We start from the raw sequence: 14,791 nt of genomic DNA, 5'->3' as shown, positions 1-14,791 counted from the left end.
GGCAGGAGTACCAGCCCAGAGGGGAGAGCAGTATTCCATTGATCTGCAGATGAAAGCCTTGTTTGTCGTGAGGAGCGCAGGTGTGCTAAGGAAGGACTTTGCATGATGGAGGATGCCCAGTCGGCCGGCGACTGGCTTTGGAGGCCAGCTTGGAAATGTGGTTTTCCCAGGAAAGATCATGGCAGATAGTGAGACCCAAAAGCTTGAGTGACAGAACTTATTGGAGAAGATTGTTGAGAAAGTAGATCGGAGGGTTGTCCAGTCGGTCTTTTCGGAGAGACATCGTGAGAGTATGAGATTTGTCAGGATTGAAAGACATGTTTCACTTGTTTGACCAGTCTGATTTTTTTCCCAGGTCTGCAGATAGTGAGGAGGCTGCAGACTTCCGATCTGAGGGATGAGGAATGGAGCGGCAGAGAGTGGAAAGAGATGGAGAGGATTTTCCAGAGTCGGAGAGATCATTGATGAAGACCAGAAAAAGCACAGGGCCCAGAACACTGCCTTCGGGAACTTCCACCCGGAACAGGAATGGGAGATGAGAGAACTCCATTCAGGGCCACACGTTGACTATGACCAGAGAGGAAGTCCGCAAGCCATGCATGGAGTTTTCCATAGATACCATAGGAGGAGAGTTTGGTGAGCAGAGCGGGGTGCCAGACTGTATCGAAGGCATGTGATGTGTCAAGGGAGACAGCTCTGATTTCCTGTTTGGCATTGAGGACCTAAATCCATTGTTGAGACAGCAGAAGCAGCATGTCCAGAGTAGAATGACCTGGTCTGAATCCAAATTCATGATCCGAGATCAAGCCATTGGAGAAGAGGAAGGATTTGATGTCAGAAGCGATGATTGATTGCATGACCTTGCTGATGATTGGGAGCAGGCTGATTGGTCTGTAGTTGCAAGGATCTGTTTTTGCATCTTTTTTGTGTAAAGTGGTAATGTTGGCTGATTTCCAAGCAGATGGCAGATGACCTTGAGCAAAAGGGAGGGTGAAGAGAACAGAGAGAGGATGAGATAGAGCGGCAGAGCAGGATTTTTGGAACCATGGGCCGATCTGGTCCCGTTGCAGAATCAGAGTCGAGGTTTGACAAAAACTTCTGCACCTTGTCAGGAGAGAAGGACACAATTTCCCTCGCGGTCCCCATGTGCTGTCTTTGTCTTTCCCTCGCGGTCCCCATGTGCTGTCTTTGTCTTTCCCTCGCGGTCCCCATGTGCTGTCTTTGTCTTTCCCTCGTGGTCCCTGTTCGGGTATGTTAAAGGACTCAGGAGGCTCCGATATGACCAAACAGCTTTTACAAAAGCAAAGCTTTATTAACTAATAATTCACTTTAGTAAGGGAAACATATGAAAATCTGTTAACGAAATTGTTACCAAAAAATTTCTTCACCAATATGTTTGTAAAGGTGTGTAATAACATGTGTTAAAATGTTGAAGGTCAACTCCCGTGGGAAACCCAGAAAAAAAGCTGTTGAATTTGGGTACCGAAAAATTATTTTCGAGAATTTTTATTTTTTTAAATCGGCCCTTAAGTAACTTATGAGGGGTCAAATAAGGGTTTTTCATGATTCTGAGTTGATTGTTAACATTTATATTTCACCACAGACACTCCTTTGTGGAAAAATAATTTCTAAATATGTCTCATTTTCTACTTTGCAGGACATGGAGTCTAGCAATATGGATGAAGACGTTACTCCACCTGTGCTCAATTGCTTCATCTGTGCACGCTCGGATACACCAGCTGAAAGGCTCATACAGGCAACTCCAAAGGGATACTCAACTTTATTGAAACAAGCAGAAACTGTCGAAAATGTTACTGTTGTGGAACCTATGAAGGAGGCTCAAAAGGAAGGAAAACTGAGGTACCACCAGAAGTGTAAAAATGATCTGTACAACAACTTTGTTGCAACCACCAAGAAGTCAGCTCAAGCATCAAAGGCAGAGAAAGAGTCATCAAAGTTGAAGAGAAGACGCACTACTTGTGAGTTCAGTTCATCAACTGGCTGCAGTTCTAGAAGATCACAGTCAGTTGACCTCCTGTATAAGGATGTATGCATTCTTTGCAACCAACCAGCCCAGCTCTACAAAAATAATCCAGCACAAGCTAGAAAGAAATACAGAGTGCCAGATAATTTGACTGCAGATACACTGAAGGCAAGCTTGCTGTTGAAGACAGCACGGAGTCGCGGGGATGACTGGGGCACTGAAGTCACTGGACGCCTGAAAGGGATCAACGACTTGGTAGCAGAAGAAACACTGTACCATTTGCGATGCAAACTTATGTTTGCGAGAGGTGACAGTTTGTCCAAGACTGATGAGGAAGGAAAAAGGAAGAGAGGACAGAGGAGTATTGATGAGGAGCGAGAGGCAGTTTTTATTGAATTCTGTGAATGGTTAGACTCAGAATTAGAGCATGGGGTAATGAACATGGACCAAGTCCATGAAAAGCTGCAGGAGTTTGATCAGTCACCAGAGAAGAGCCTTTCTTTTTCAAAGCATTGGCTAAAGATAAAACTTCTCGAGAAATACGAAGACACCTTGTATTTCACAACACAGGAAAGAAGGGCAGATGTACTCTGTCTCAAAGATGGCACCGACAATATTCTGCGAGAACATCATGCTAATCTTGACCATGGAGATGAGAAGACTCAGATCATAAAGACGGCACTCAAGTTCATATCCAATGATATTGCCTTGATTGATTTAGGTCCAAAGTCATACCCCACCACACACAGTATGACTGACATCGATAGTCAGCTGACACTTGTTCCTGCAAGCCTTCAGATGTTCTTGAGACCGATTGTCAAGACAGACGAAAGAGTTGCCGTTTGGGGGCAGAATTTTATTAAGGCCTGTCGACCTCGGTCTGGAGTATTGCCACACCAAATGGGGCTTGCCATACAACTTGATCATAGATTTGGGTCAAAATGGATGCTCAACAAGTTCCACCGGCTGGGATACACTGAGTCTTACACGGAGACACAAAACTACAAATACTGCTTCCTTAATAGTAGGAGTGGAGATGATGTTCCAGATACTTCTGGCACTCTTGACACCATTGTGGAGTAAACCGATGAACAGATCAATGATGAGGTTGCGGTTGATGCTGCGCTTGAGGATCAATCAGTGATGACAGCCAAAGTGCCAGCCAGTGAAAGTGAATTGTCAAGTAATGATCAGGTGGTCTTTATGGAGGTTGGGGAAACAAACAATGCAGTCACTCAGTTTGTTGGAGACAATATAGATTTAAACATTGTCTCTATTCACGGAAACACTCCCTTTCACTCAATGGGTTGGATCGAAGTCACCTCTCCGGCACCACCTTTGCCAGATCCACAGACAACAGCAGCTTTCCCCCGGGTGAAGTTGAAGGCACTCGACAAAGCTAAGATCCTGAGAGGAACTGAAGTAAAGATTATTCCATTTACGAACAGGAAACAGATAGGAACGAACGCGATCATGTTTCTCCCCCTCGCTGAGCTTTCCTCCTCCCTGGCTCATGATCAGCCACTCCTCACTCCAGGTGACACACTCTGGGCAGCGGGGTGGGTGATCAAAGCCAACGATCCTGAGTTCCCTCACTCTAACTGGAATGGCTGGATGAAGAGAATCCATGCTAATGATGCAAAGCAGAGCACACAGATCGAGTTCCTCCCAGTTATTGAAGGAGACCCTAATGACCTCAACACCATCTTCACCACTCTGAAAGAGTGCATACGGCGTGCTGGGGTCGCTATAGTGACCTTTGATCTTCCGATTTGGCTGAAGGCTGTGAATATAATAAAGCAGGCAAATCTACCCGTCATTCCAAGGTTGGGTGGTTTTCACCTGCTGAAGTCTTATCTTGGATCAATGGGTAACATCATGGAAGATTCTGGACTACTAGATGTGATCCAGTTGATCTATCCTGGAAGTACGACAGCCAACCACATCATGGATGGAGGATGTTTTGACAAGGCAATCCGTGTTCACCTCCTCATCGATGCAGCCATCTATCAACACATCATGAAACTTGCCTTCACTGAGGAGGAGCGTGGTGACATGAAGACCTTCATGGAGAAGGTGGCTGATGGGAAGATGGGAGCCAGACACTCAGACCCAGTAGTGCCAGTGTTTGAGCAAAGGTTTGAAGAAATCTTCAAACGACTCGCAAAAGGAGGAAGAACACCTGCACTCTGGGTGGAGTACCACCACATGGTGGCTACCTACCCCGGATAATGGCATTACATGCAGAAACTGCAGTCATGATGTTGTTGAGTCTGAAGAAGACATAGACAATGACTGTTGAAACTTCTGACATTGTGAATGAGAAATAACTCTTGAGTATTATATTTGTATGTGAAATAAAAGCTACTTTGTGTGTAAATGTAAAAGTGAAAATATAAATGTTAACAATCAACTCAGAATCATGAAAAACCCTTATTTGACCCCTCATAAGTTACTTAAGGGCCGATTAAAATAAAAACAATTCTCGAAAATAATTTTTCGGTACCCGAATTCAACAGCTTTTTTTCTGGGTTTCCCACGGGAGTTGAACTTCAACATTTTAACACATGTTATTACACACCTTTACAAACATATTGGTGAAGAAATTTTTTGGTAACAATTTAGTTAACAGATTTGTGAAATATCTCATAAAATGCCCTTACTACTTGTTTCAATATAATAAAGAACTACAATACAATAACGAATTTGGTAATTCAAGTCGTTGGTTCTTATTCTTCGGCCGGTCTTCTGCTCAGCGCCGGTTCACTCGTTCGTTCCGTCGGGCATGGGCTCTCGTGGCAAGTCTCTCTGACTCAAAGTATGTTCCTGTTTTTATGGGCTCACTCGTGTTAATCCTCCATGCGCTAAATCTTAATCCTCTCTCCGCTGAAGCTCCTTGGTCATCCACGCTCGCCTCATCGGCGCCAGTTAGCTCCCCCAGGCGTTGACAAACATCCCCTCCTGCTGGGAGTTTTGGTTCACAATAGTGAAGGCTTAGGAATGTGTTCTAGCCCGGGGTCGTGACAAGGCGAACAAGAGATTACCAGGTCCGTGCTTATCTTCGTGCAAATTCCTGACATTCATTTATGAGTCACCTGCGACTACCTGCTCCGTTACCAGTCCCAACCAATGAGTTACACTTCCACAATTCCCTCATCTTTTTGTTTTTGTTTATATTAACCATTAATCTAAACATCAATATAAGTAAACAATCAATCACTACAAGTAAACATCAATACAAGTACTCAAACAACAACTTTGGTAATCCAATTTCCTTAGGCATACACCGTCATCCTACAAGAATCTGATCACCAAACATTTCGTTGGTCATTGACTCCTTCCATATTGTTAATTCAATCTATTTCATTTACATCACAAATATCTTTGCAAAACAACACTTCACCATCACCAAGATACAACAATTTCACTTCACCATTTTCAAGTTTTATAAAGCATCTGAAACATCTGGCTAAAAACGTTTGCCTCCAAACAAATGTTGATTCTTTGTTTGAAAGGAAGGGCTGATCACTTGTGTTTGAATTCAGGTATGAAACATTTTCTTCTGTCTTCATAACACCTGCACTACTTCGTGTAGGATTTCGCTGTTGTGGTAACAGTGCGGAGTCATAGACTGACCCTGCTCTCCATGTAGCATTCTTGCCACTCTTGCTGTGAACCATAATGATTCCTGAACAAGGCCTTTGCCCAGTTGTAGTCGACTTGCCTCCTCCCTCATTATGAGTGGGCAGCAAGTATTGGTGTGATGTTGATTGGCCAGCAAGATGTGGAACAGGGATGCCGGATGCATCAACAATGATGTTGGGACCATGGTGTTCAGGTCATCCATGGTCCATACCAAGAGCAACCAGCAGAATCGTGCACAGCTGTTGTGAAAAGGCACAGCCGTTTGTTTGCAGCTCTATGCTGGCTCCCCGGAAGTTGGTGAAGTAATAACACACGTCACCGCATCCCGTGGAAGTTGCAGGTAAAATGTCGTTGTCCTGCAACTTCTGATTTGATGAATGTTCGAAGCCTTCAAACAAGAATAAGTGATCGCCTTTCTTTCATATGTTGCAGTGTGATCCAAGCAAATGGTCACATAAATTTCCTTGGTGAAGGTAAGCATCCATCTCCAAGTTATGCAGGAGAATGTCTCCATCATTCTTTGAGAAGGAGGGTGTATGCCAAGATTAACTTCATTTTTAGCCACAAATTTTCTTTCTCAAACTTCTTCCCAATTCCGTTAGCACCCCCTTCAAAATGTGATCTCGTCTTATCCTTATGCTCAGTCACATCTGAATCTGCTTTCCACACACACTGAATCAGATAGGGTACATCTTACCATGAAATCAGCATAATCATGTATATCTTCCGACAGTTTCACATTCAACAATTTGTTGTTTTTCCTTAAAACATTCAAAAAGTTATATTCATTTATATGCGTCACACAAATAATATTCAATCAGGTATGTATTTCACTTCTAAACTAAGAATAGCATCCACAATTGCTTTCAGGTTCATATAGCTCAAAAATTAACTCATGCAGGTATTTTAGCACTACTCAAAGAAAATAAATTGTATATGATTACAATCACAAACAGGAATATCTAATTCCCAACAAATTTTTTTTTTTTTTTTTTTTTTTTTTTTTACTAACAGTGTGTCACTCGTGATATAAGTTCACTGATCTTGTAATTGACACAATTCATAACATTGTCGTTATGCCATTATCTTAACTCTACTGTATTCATTTGCAGCATCACTTGATTCATTCTTTTAATCTCGGTATTTATGTCGCCATAAAAGTCTTCCTCTTGTGGTTCCACATTTCTTTCCTCATTTGTCACCATGCATTATCATAGTGTTGATGGTTACCTTATTCAAACACACCGTCACTAAGGCTTTCAAGCAAGCCACCACTAAAACAATTGTCAATATAACTACTAAACCAACAAACAAGTCTGCTACTCCTCCAAATGTGTTTCCCAACCATGCAAAGGCACCTCCTTTTATATAATCGTGGTATCGTGCTCCCTCTTGTCCCACCTGTAGCCATCTGTAAGACATGTGAGCTACCCCTTGTATATGTTCATACCTATAACATAATTATATGTCAATGACATTCAACATTATATACCAAACTAACAAGCTTCCGAAAAGGTAAATAAAGAAAATCCCTTAATATGTAACATAAATCAGATTATTTGTCTTACCCTGATCCCCCTATCTCCCGGGGTCGAACTAAATCCCTTAATCATGAGTGTAGTTGTGATACATTATCCCTCAGGCTGCGCTAATATCAGTAGATAATGTATGTCATGTAGGCAAATAAATGTCCCTATCCCAAGTAGGAATACCACATGTTGAAAATGCAATGTTTATCAATGCAAGGGGTGTTAAAATGTAATTCAAATGAATGTAAATCACAACTATCATTTATCTGCCACTGAATGTTCTGCTGGGCTGCTAGGTGCAGCCTCATTTTCTGTGGGACCATCCACCTTAGCCCCATGTGCTCGCTTGCAATGAGAGGCATGAATCCAACTTTCTATTTTGGGTCCATATTTGTTTCTGTTCTTATCAATCTCCTATGGTTTATCAGTTCGTTCCAAAATACCGCAACCAAAGGTTTTAACCAAAGTTCTACCAAACTATTTCCAATGTGAACTCAAAATGCCAGTGAAACAATGATTTGAAGAATTAACTTCAAGGGGTCAATAAATTTCTTCTATAACCAGATCTAATTTTCCCATCCAATAGTTTGCCTTGTCACATGTCATATTATAACACTTTAATAAACCTTCAAAAAATGTTTCCCATCTCAACAAATTTCCTTTTTTTACAAATAGCCATGTGTAACTTACGTATCTAACTACAATTTCCTCTCAATTTGTTTGGCCTAACTGGCCGCAAGAGTGGCTGCCAACATGCAGTACCGTTTTTATCTACCAAGCAAGTGCTCGTCCACACAAGACCTCTACCAAAATGTTGTTTGTAAAAACAAATCTGGGATTTCTGATTACATGGATGCACACTCTCAGGACATTTTCAGGCTGCTGTTAACAATCCACTACGATAAATTAATTCCTTTACCCACAATCAAATAATTAGTACAAATTGAGGATATTATCCCTATCACATTCATTTAAAGATTCATTATGTTGGATCTAATTTTTTCAATAATTTTCCACTGCTGTAAGGAAGAACAATAGCTCTCATAAGTCTTAGTAATATCGTACTTAATTTACCCAGCATCGAGGAATTTATTTACTATCCATTCTCATCTGTTAACCAGTGACTTTGTTTGAACTCCAAAATTTAATTTGATGAATTCCATGTGTACAGCTACCACTTATTGAAACCCCTACTTTTGTAGAAAATATCCAAGTAAGTGTTTGTTTTTTTAACACCCCCTTAACTGTTGCTCATCCATTTCTATGCACCCAGTGAGTACTACTGACACCAGTATGCCAATGTAGGTGTGCGAGATTAACAAATATGTTGCAGGTACATGTGACATCGCGTTCTGAGTATAAATGACGTAACAGCGCGTTCATGTCTGCCCCTTGGTTTAAGATTCACAATGCATTCCGTTTTAAACTCACAATAGTTCAAACCAGCAAGATTTTCTTTACTATTTTCCCATATCATTTATGCCTAATACACATCCATACATACAGCACAATTTATATGCTGATAAAATTCAAGTTTATATATATAAAAATCCGTGAGCAGAGTACTCTGGGAGGTCAGTGTAAGACCTCTCCCAAATTTGGCTAATTTTGTACTCCCACATTTTTATGAAGCTCATATCCATAAATAGCTTTTATTCTCATATAAATTCTATCAAAGTGGAATCCCAAGATTACTCCCAATTTTATTTATTTATTAATGAATGGCTGCTCATAACTCAGCAAATCAAATCTTTATATTCCATCTCCCTTGACAAAAGAGATAATGTTCATAATCAAATTATATTTCTATTTTATTTTACGAATTCTCTCGATATGCGATCCCATCCACATGGAACTATCTATTTTCAGACAAGGCAAACTCGGTGTCAACAATCTTTTAAGATTGATACACAAAAACACACACACACATGCATTATGTGTATTTGTTTGCGTTGGAACCATTATTTACAGATCAAGATGGGTGTTCAATTTCATAAAATTTGTCCTTCAATTTTAGAAATGCTAATACACAAATGGACTAAAAGTCTATTCTTAGAAAACCCCTATGATGTCACATTGAAATTACCCTTTCAGTTCCCACAATAATTTATCCAAATTTGACTACACACCCATTTACATGTCAGTCGACCACTGACTTATCAATCATGCGAAACAATAGTCCGAAATTCCCACCTGATCATCATGTGACTCTTGTCACTTGGTTTCAAAAAATTTGCAAAGCAATTGTTCCAACTTTGTAAATTTAAAATTGCTGTGCCCAAAATAGAAGATCCAATTTTGGCATTTGATCAATTAATTATTAATTTGTTAACAAGCAAAAAGAAAAATGAATCATTCTTGCTCCGAAAACTTTTCAGACACAAGAATCATCGACAGTTATTCATGTTTGTCCAGTAATCTAATCTGTTGAGGCCAATCATCATTTGGGATTTGCAGCAATGAAGGCCTAATCGTTGTCTGAGGTACCGGTAAGCACTGGTACCCTTGATCTTGGTTTGCCCTATGAACTTGTCTTCCTGTTGGCATACGGACATCTTCTTCTCCAATGTCCCATCTCTAGTCAAGTCTTTCTTGGTCTTCCTCATCCGTCCTCTACTTCAATCTACATTCATTTCCATCACTCTTCTCACCCAGTCACTTTTTTTCTTCCTCAATGCATGATCAAACCATCTCAACCTGTTCCTCTTTACAGCATCAATCACAGGCTCGATTTCCATCATCTTTCGCAATTCATCATTTGTCTTCCTCTCTCTCAATGATACTCCGCACGTTCCCCGAACCATTCGCATTTCCGCCCTTTCCAGCCTTCGTTGCACATACGCACATATCCTCCCACAAGCAGCATACACCTATACCTTCAGCTTCATCCTATGACTTCTATGTGAGAGTCATGTTATCATTAAATTTCATGTGACTTTCATAGCGTCTCATTAACTGGTAAATCAATTGTTCCGAAAATTGAAATTTGTTCCGAAATTGTTCCGAAAGTTGAAAAGTTCTATTCCCCATAATGCTCCCCCTAAGCCCATGTGTTAGTTCAATACAGGGTATTTTAATTTTTCAGAATTTCCATTTCAAATTTATTCTCTTCCTATGAAATCTTTGTGAGAACTTTATGGAAGGTCACTTCTTTTTCCCAAATTTACTGTAGGTTCTCCAACGATCATGTCCGATCTTGAACATTCCACGAATCCTGCAACAAATTTTCTGATACACACTCATTAGATCCATTTCACATATCTGTTCATGAAATTTCACAAATGATCACACAAGTAATTATCACATTGTAATGACCTCTAAACATTCCTCAACCAATAAGCTAGCCTGGCGATGCCAAATACCCCACACTTCTGTCATCTTAGAAGTCACTGTTTGATTTAGACAAGTATTTATCAAAGCCTTCAGACAAACTATTAGCAATATTATTCCTAGGATTAAAATTATTAGGATTATTATCAAATATTTATCCTCGCATTGATAATATCTCACAAAGATATCAAAGCTTCTTACTTGAGACTGCATTTTCATCAATCGATCAATTCCATTTATTCAATTCCATTTATTCAATTCAATTTATTCAGTTAAATTTATTCAATTAAATTTATTCAATTAAATTTATTCAATTAAATCAATTCAATTATTCAATTTCAATTAATTTATCAATATTCATCAATAAATCAAATTAATCATTTTGGATGACTCCTTGCATAAGCCCTTTCCCCAATGATGTCAGGACAGATCCATCTATTGACTGAGATTGAAGGTCATCGGTCGTCACCTCTGGTTCATACCTCATGTCAATTGACGAATCACTGTTCTGTGCTAGGGTCATATCTGACATATTTTCCCAATTTTGCCTGGTCTCCACAAATTATCTTTGCAACCACTAAAGGCAACTCATCCTTCATTCCTGAGACAGCCAAAATTGATGGCAGATATTAAACCGTTCATTGGGAAAAAATATCTCGTTCTTTTTTTTCTTTCTTTTTTTTAACCAAAATCTCTTGGCAATCTACATTTCGTAAAACTCCTGAAATGGGACTGTAAAATTCCTTCAATCATGCTAAATTTTGAAACTCCATTGCTTGTAATACCCAATTTATCCCATAGGGCTTGAAAGTTCTTTTCCAAGTTCGTGCAATCATTCTGCATTGGAACCCTATAATGTCATTCATAATAATCATAATGATTTTATAATCATCTCTCATAAATCAACCAACAAGAACATCAAACATTTCCTGTATAAACAGTTTGCATATATCATGACATACATGCCTTCAAAAAATTGTATGACCACGAGAACAATGAGCAGAAAAAGTAAAAGGATAAAATAAAACTAATTAAAACTGCGGGCAGCCTGATTGGACGGGTGCACGCCAGAGTCGTTAAAGACAGTCCAGATCCTATTGTTCAAAATTTTAACTCAATTGATCGAAAAATGAACGCAGGGATGCATTTTAAAGGTTTTCAAGAAATCCAACATGGCCGCCATGTCACGTGACTTATGATGTCATAATTAGTATATGCATCCAATCAAGTGACCTACTATAATTGGTCAAGGTATCGAGCTCATCTGACCAACGGTTCGGCCTGCAGGTCGATACCAAGTTCATGGCATCACAATATTAATTAAATAAAAGAAATGCAGAGTCAGCACTTTTTAATTGGTGCGCCGTAGACTAATTAATCAAAAAATGAAAATTCAGAGAAAAAGAGCGTTCTTCGCCTTGGGGTAGAGTATTTGTGTGCCAAGTTTCAACTCCATAGATCAAAAATGAAAGAGGAGATAGATTTTTTTTTCTTAATCAATGGGCTCATAGCATAACCAATCTGCAAGTGCTTCATCCGAAGATGTATCTCTTAGGAATTTAATTAAATAAGTCATTTATAAAATCAACGAATTAATTGATTAAATGATTAATCAATAAATCAAAATATCCTTGATAGCCACATCACTTGGTCATTGTAATGTCCAAATATCAGCTTCCTAAGTCAACCAACAACTATTTTTATTCAACATAGGCCAAAAGTAAACAACAATTTCAAAATCCTCAATCTTCATTCGATTCACTTGACATTCGAATGGGATTTACATATCAGCCAACTAATTCAACCAACAACTATTTTTATTCAACATAGGCCAAAAGTCAACAACAATTTCAAAAATCCTCAATTTTCATCAGATTCACTTGACATTCGAATGGGATTTACATATCAGCCACCTAATTTAACCAACAACTATTTTTATTCAACATAGGCCAAAAGTAAACAACAATTTCAAAATACTCAATTTTCATCCGATTCACTTGACATTCGAATGGGATTTACATATCAGCCACCTAATTCAACCAACAACAATTTTTATTCAACATAGGCAACAACAATTTCAAAATCCTCAATTTTCATTCGATTTACTTGACATTCGAATGGGATTTACATATCAGCCACCTAATTCAACCAACAACTATTTTTATTCAACATAGGCCAAAAGTCGGGTACCTCAGCTAGTCATCTTATATGAGCCTCGAGTGAGTTCAAGTGTTATAAAGAAAGAGAGAGGGGAAGAGAGAGAGAGAGAGAGAGAGAGAGGAGAGAGAGAGAGAGAGAGAGAGAGAGAGAGAGAGAGAGAGAAGAGAGAGAGAGGAAGAGAGAGAGAGAAGAGAGAGAAGAGAGAGCGAGAGAGAGAGAGAGAGAGAGAGAGAGAGAGAGAGAGAGAGAGAGAGAGAGAGAGAAAGGGGACGGAGAAGGAGCGGGAGCAAGAGACAGGTTCAGGTGGCCGAAATGGAAATGAGGGACAATGAGGGAGTGTCGGTATGCAATTTTCATCCAATCGCCATCTTTCATAACAATTCTGGACGGGCATCAGATGGCGTTGTCTGTCATTAATTTATATGTTGATTGAACGAGTTTTAGGTGTTATAAAAATGGCGGGAAAAATGTTCGGGGAAATTTTTTTTTTCCCTCTCCTCCACCCTTTTTTTTTTCTCTTACCTTGGACCCACGGCTTTCGTCCTACACAATGTCATTTAATTTATCTAAATCCAACTAACCGTTCCAAAGATATAAGCCGTTTTGTTGCGATACCACAAATTGGAAGGAGGGAAAAATATATATATAAATAAAACTCCATTTCCCGCTCCCTGTCGCACGCCGAGCGAGTCGCGTGCCTTGAGCAAGTGCAAAGCAAGTGTAAACGATTGTACACGTGTACGGGCCTTACAGGACTTGGAAGCAAATCGGCCCATGGTGCACTCATGGCACGATTTTGCTCTTAGTACATGGTAAGGCTTCTAATAACCAGCGTCGAACTGGCGCATTTATTACACAGCGCAAAAAATACGTATTTACAGAAATCGTGAAACTCAGATAATGGCTTTAAAATCGTTGTGGATGTACCATTCTTGATTTTTGTTCGCCCATTCACCATGCCTAAATCGATAAAACGGATCTCGATCATTACCCGGCGTACTAAATTCCGCATTTGTAATGAGATTTCAACAGGATTACGACTCAAAGGAAAAGAACGAGCAGACATTTTGCAGGACATTACCTCGGACGATCGTTACAAAAATCGTGACATATATTAAAGTATTTATAATGTCGACAAAATCATATCTTAATTCTTACAAAAATGGTTCTTTGGGTAAAGTAAATCCACAGCACCCGGGGAGTCCGGCTCAACAATGGTTCTTTGTGTTTTTTTTTTTTTACTACCCAGCACCCTAGTAAAACTCAAATGGATCTTTGTGTACTAATTAATTACACAGCACCCAGGCCCCGCTCATATGGATCTTTGTGCAGCGCTACACAGCACCTGAGCAAAAGGGTCTTATCTATATTTTCCTTCTCAGAGCTTTTATGCACCAATGGTGCGTGGAGAAGCCCAAACACCACCTCCTCCATGTATATACAGAATAACTATTCCCAGGTTCGTACATCATACTGGACATGAACAAGAACACGCTTACCTCTCAGAAAGATCTTGCTGATGTGTCCAATTGATCCTCGTAAGGGCCACCAGATTGTTCGGGAATGTTAAAGGACTCAGGAGGCTCCGATATGACCAAACAGCTTTTACAAAAGCAAAGCTTTATTAACTAATAATTCACTTGTTTCAATATAATAAAGAACTACAATACAATAACGAATTTGGTAATTCAAGTCGTTGGTTCTTCTTCTTCGGCCGGTCTTCTGCTCAGCGCCGGTTCACTCGTTCGTTCCGTTGGGCATGGGCTCTCGCGGCAAGTCTCTCTGACTCAAAGTATGTTCCTGTTTTTATGGGCTCACTCGTGTTAATCCTCCATGCGCTAAATCTTAATCCTCTCTCCGCTGAAGCTCCTTGGTCATCCACGCTCGCCTCATCGGCGCCAGTTAACTCCCCCAGGCGTTGACAAACATCCCCTCCTGCTGGGAGTTTTGGTTCACAATAGTGAAGGCTTAGGAATGTGTTCTAGCCCTGGGTCGTGACAAGGCGAACAAGAGATTACCAGGTCCGTGCTTATCTTCGTGCAAATTCCTGACATTCATTTATGAGTCGCCTGCGACTACCTGCTCCATTACCAGTCCCAACCAATGAGTTACACTTCCACACATGTAATCCTGTAACTAAATC

At 40.0% G+C, this 14,791-nt stretch overlaps 1 protein-coding gene across 1 annotated transcript in view; it reads left to right on the top strand.

The window, feature by feature from the left end:
• LOC144889231 (uncharacterized) overlaps positions 1 to 4,680 on the top strand; it is a 39,723-nt gene extending 35,043 nt beyond the window's left edge. The window contains exon 2 of the mRNA XM_078769270.1: positions 1,658 to 4,680. Coding sequence (XP_078625396.1) covers positions 1,658 to 3,067 — 1,410 coding nt within the window. The 3' untranslated portion in view covers positions 3,068 to 4,680. The remainder of the gene's footprint in view (positions 1 to 1,657) is intronic.
• Positions 4,681 to 14,791: the final 10,111 nt, after the last annotated feature.

This window comes from Myxine glutinosa, unplaced genomic scaffold, assembly GCF_964187855.1.
Source record: "Myxine glutinosa unplaced genomic scaffold, kmMyxGlut1.1 SCAFFOLD_1869, whole genome shotgun sequence".
NCBI classification, from domain to species: domain Eukaryota; kingdom Metazoa; phylum Chordata; class Myxini; order Myxiniformes; family Myxinidae; genus Myxine; species Myxine glutinosa.
This window is presented reverse-complemented; position numbering and strand designations above follow the sequence as displayed.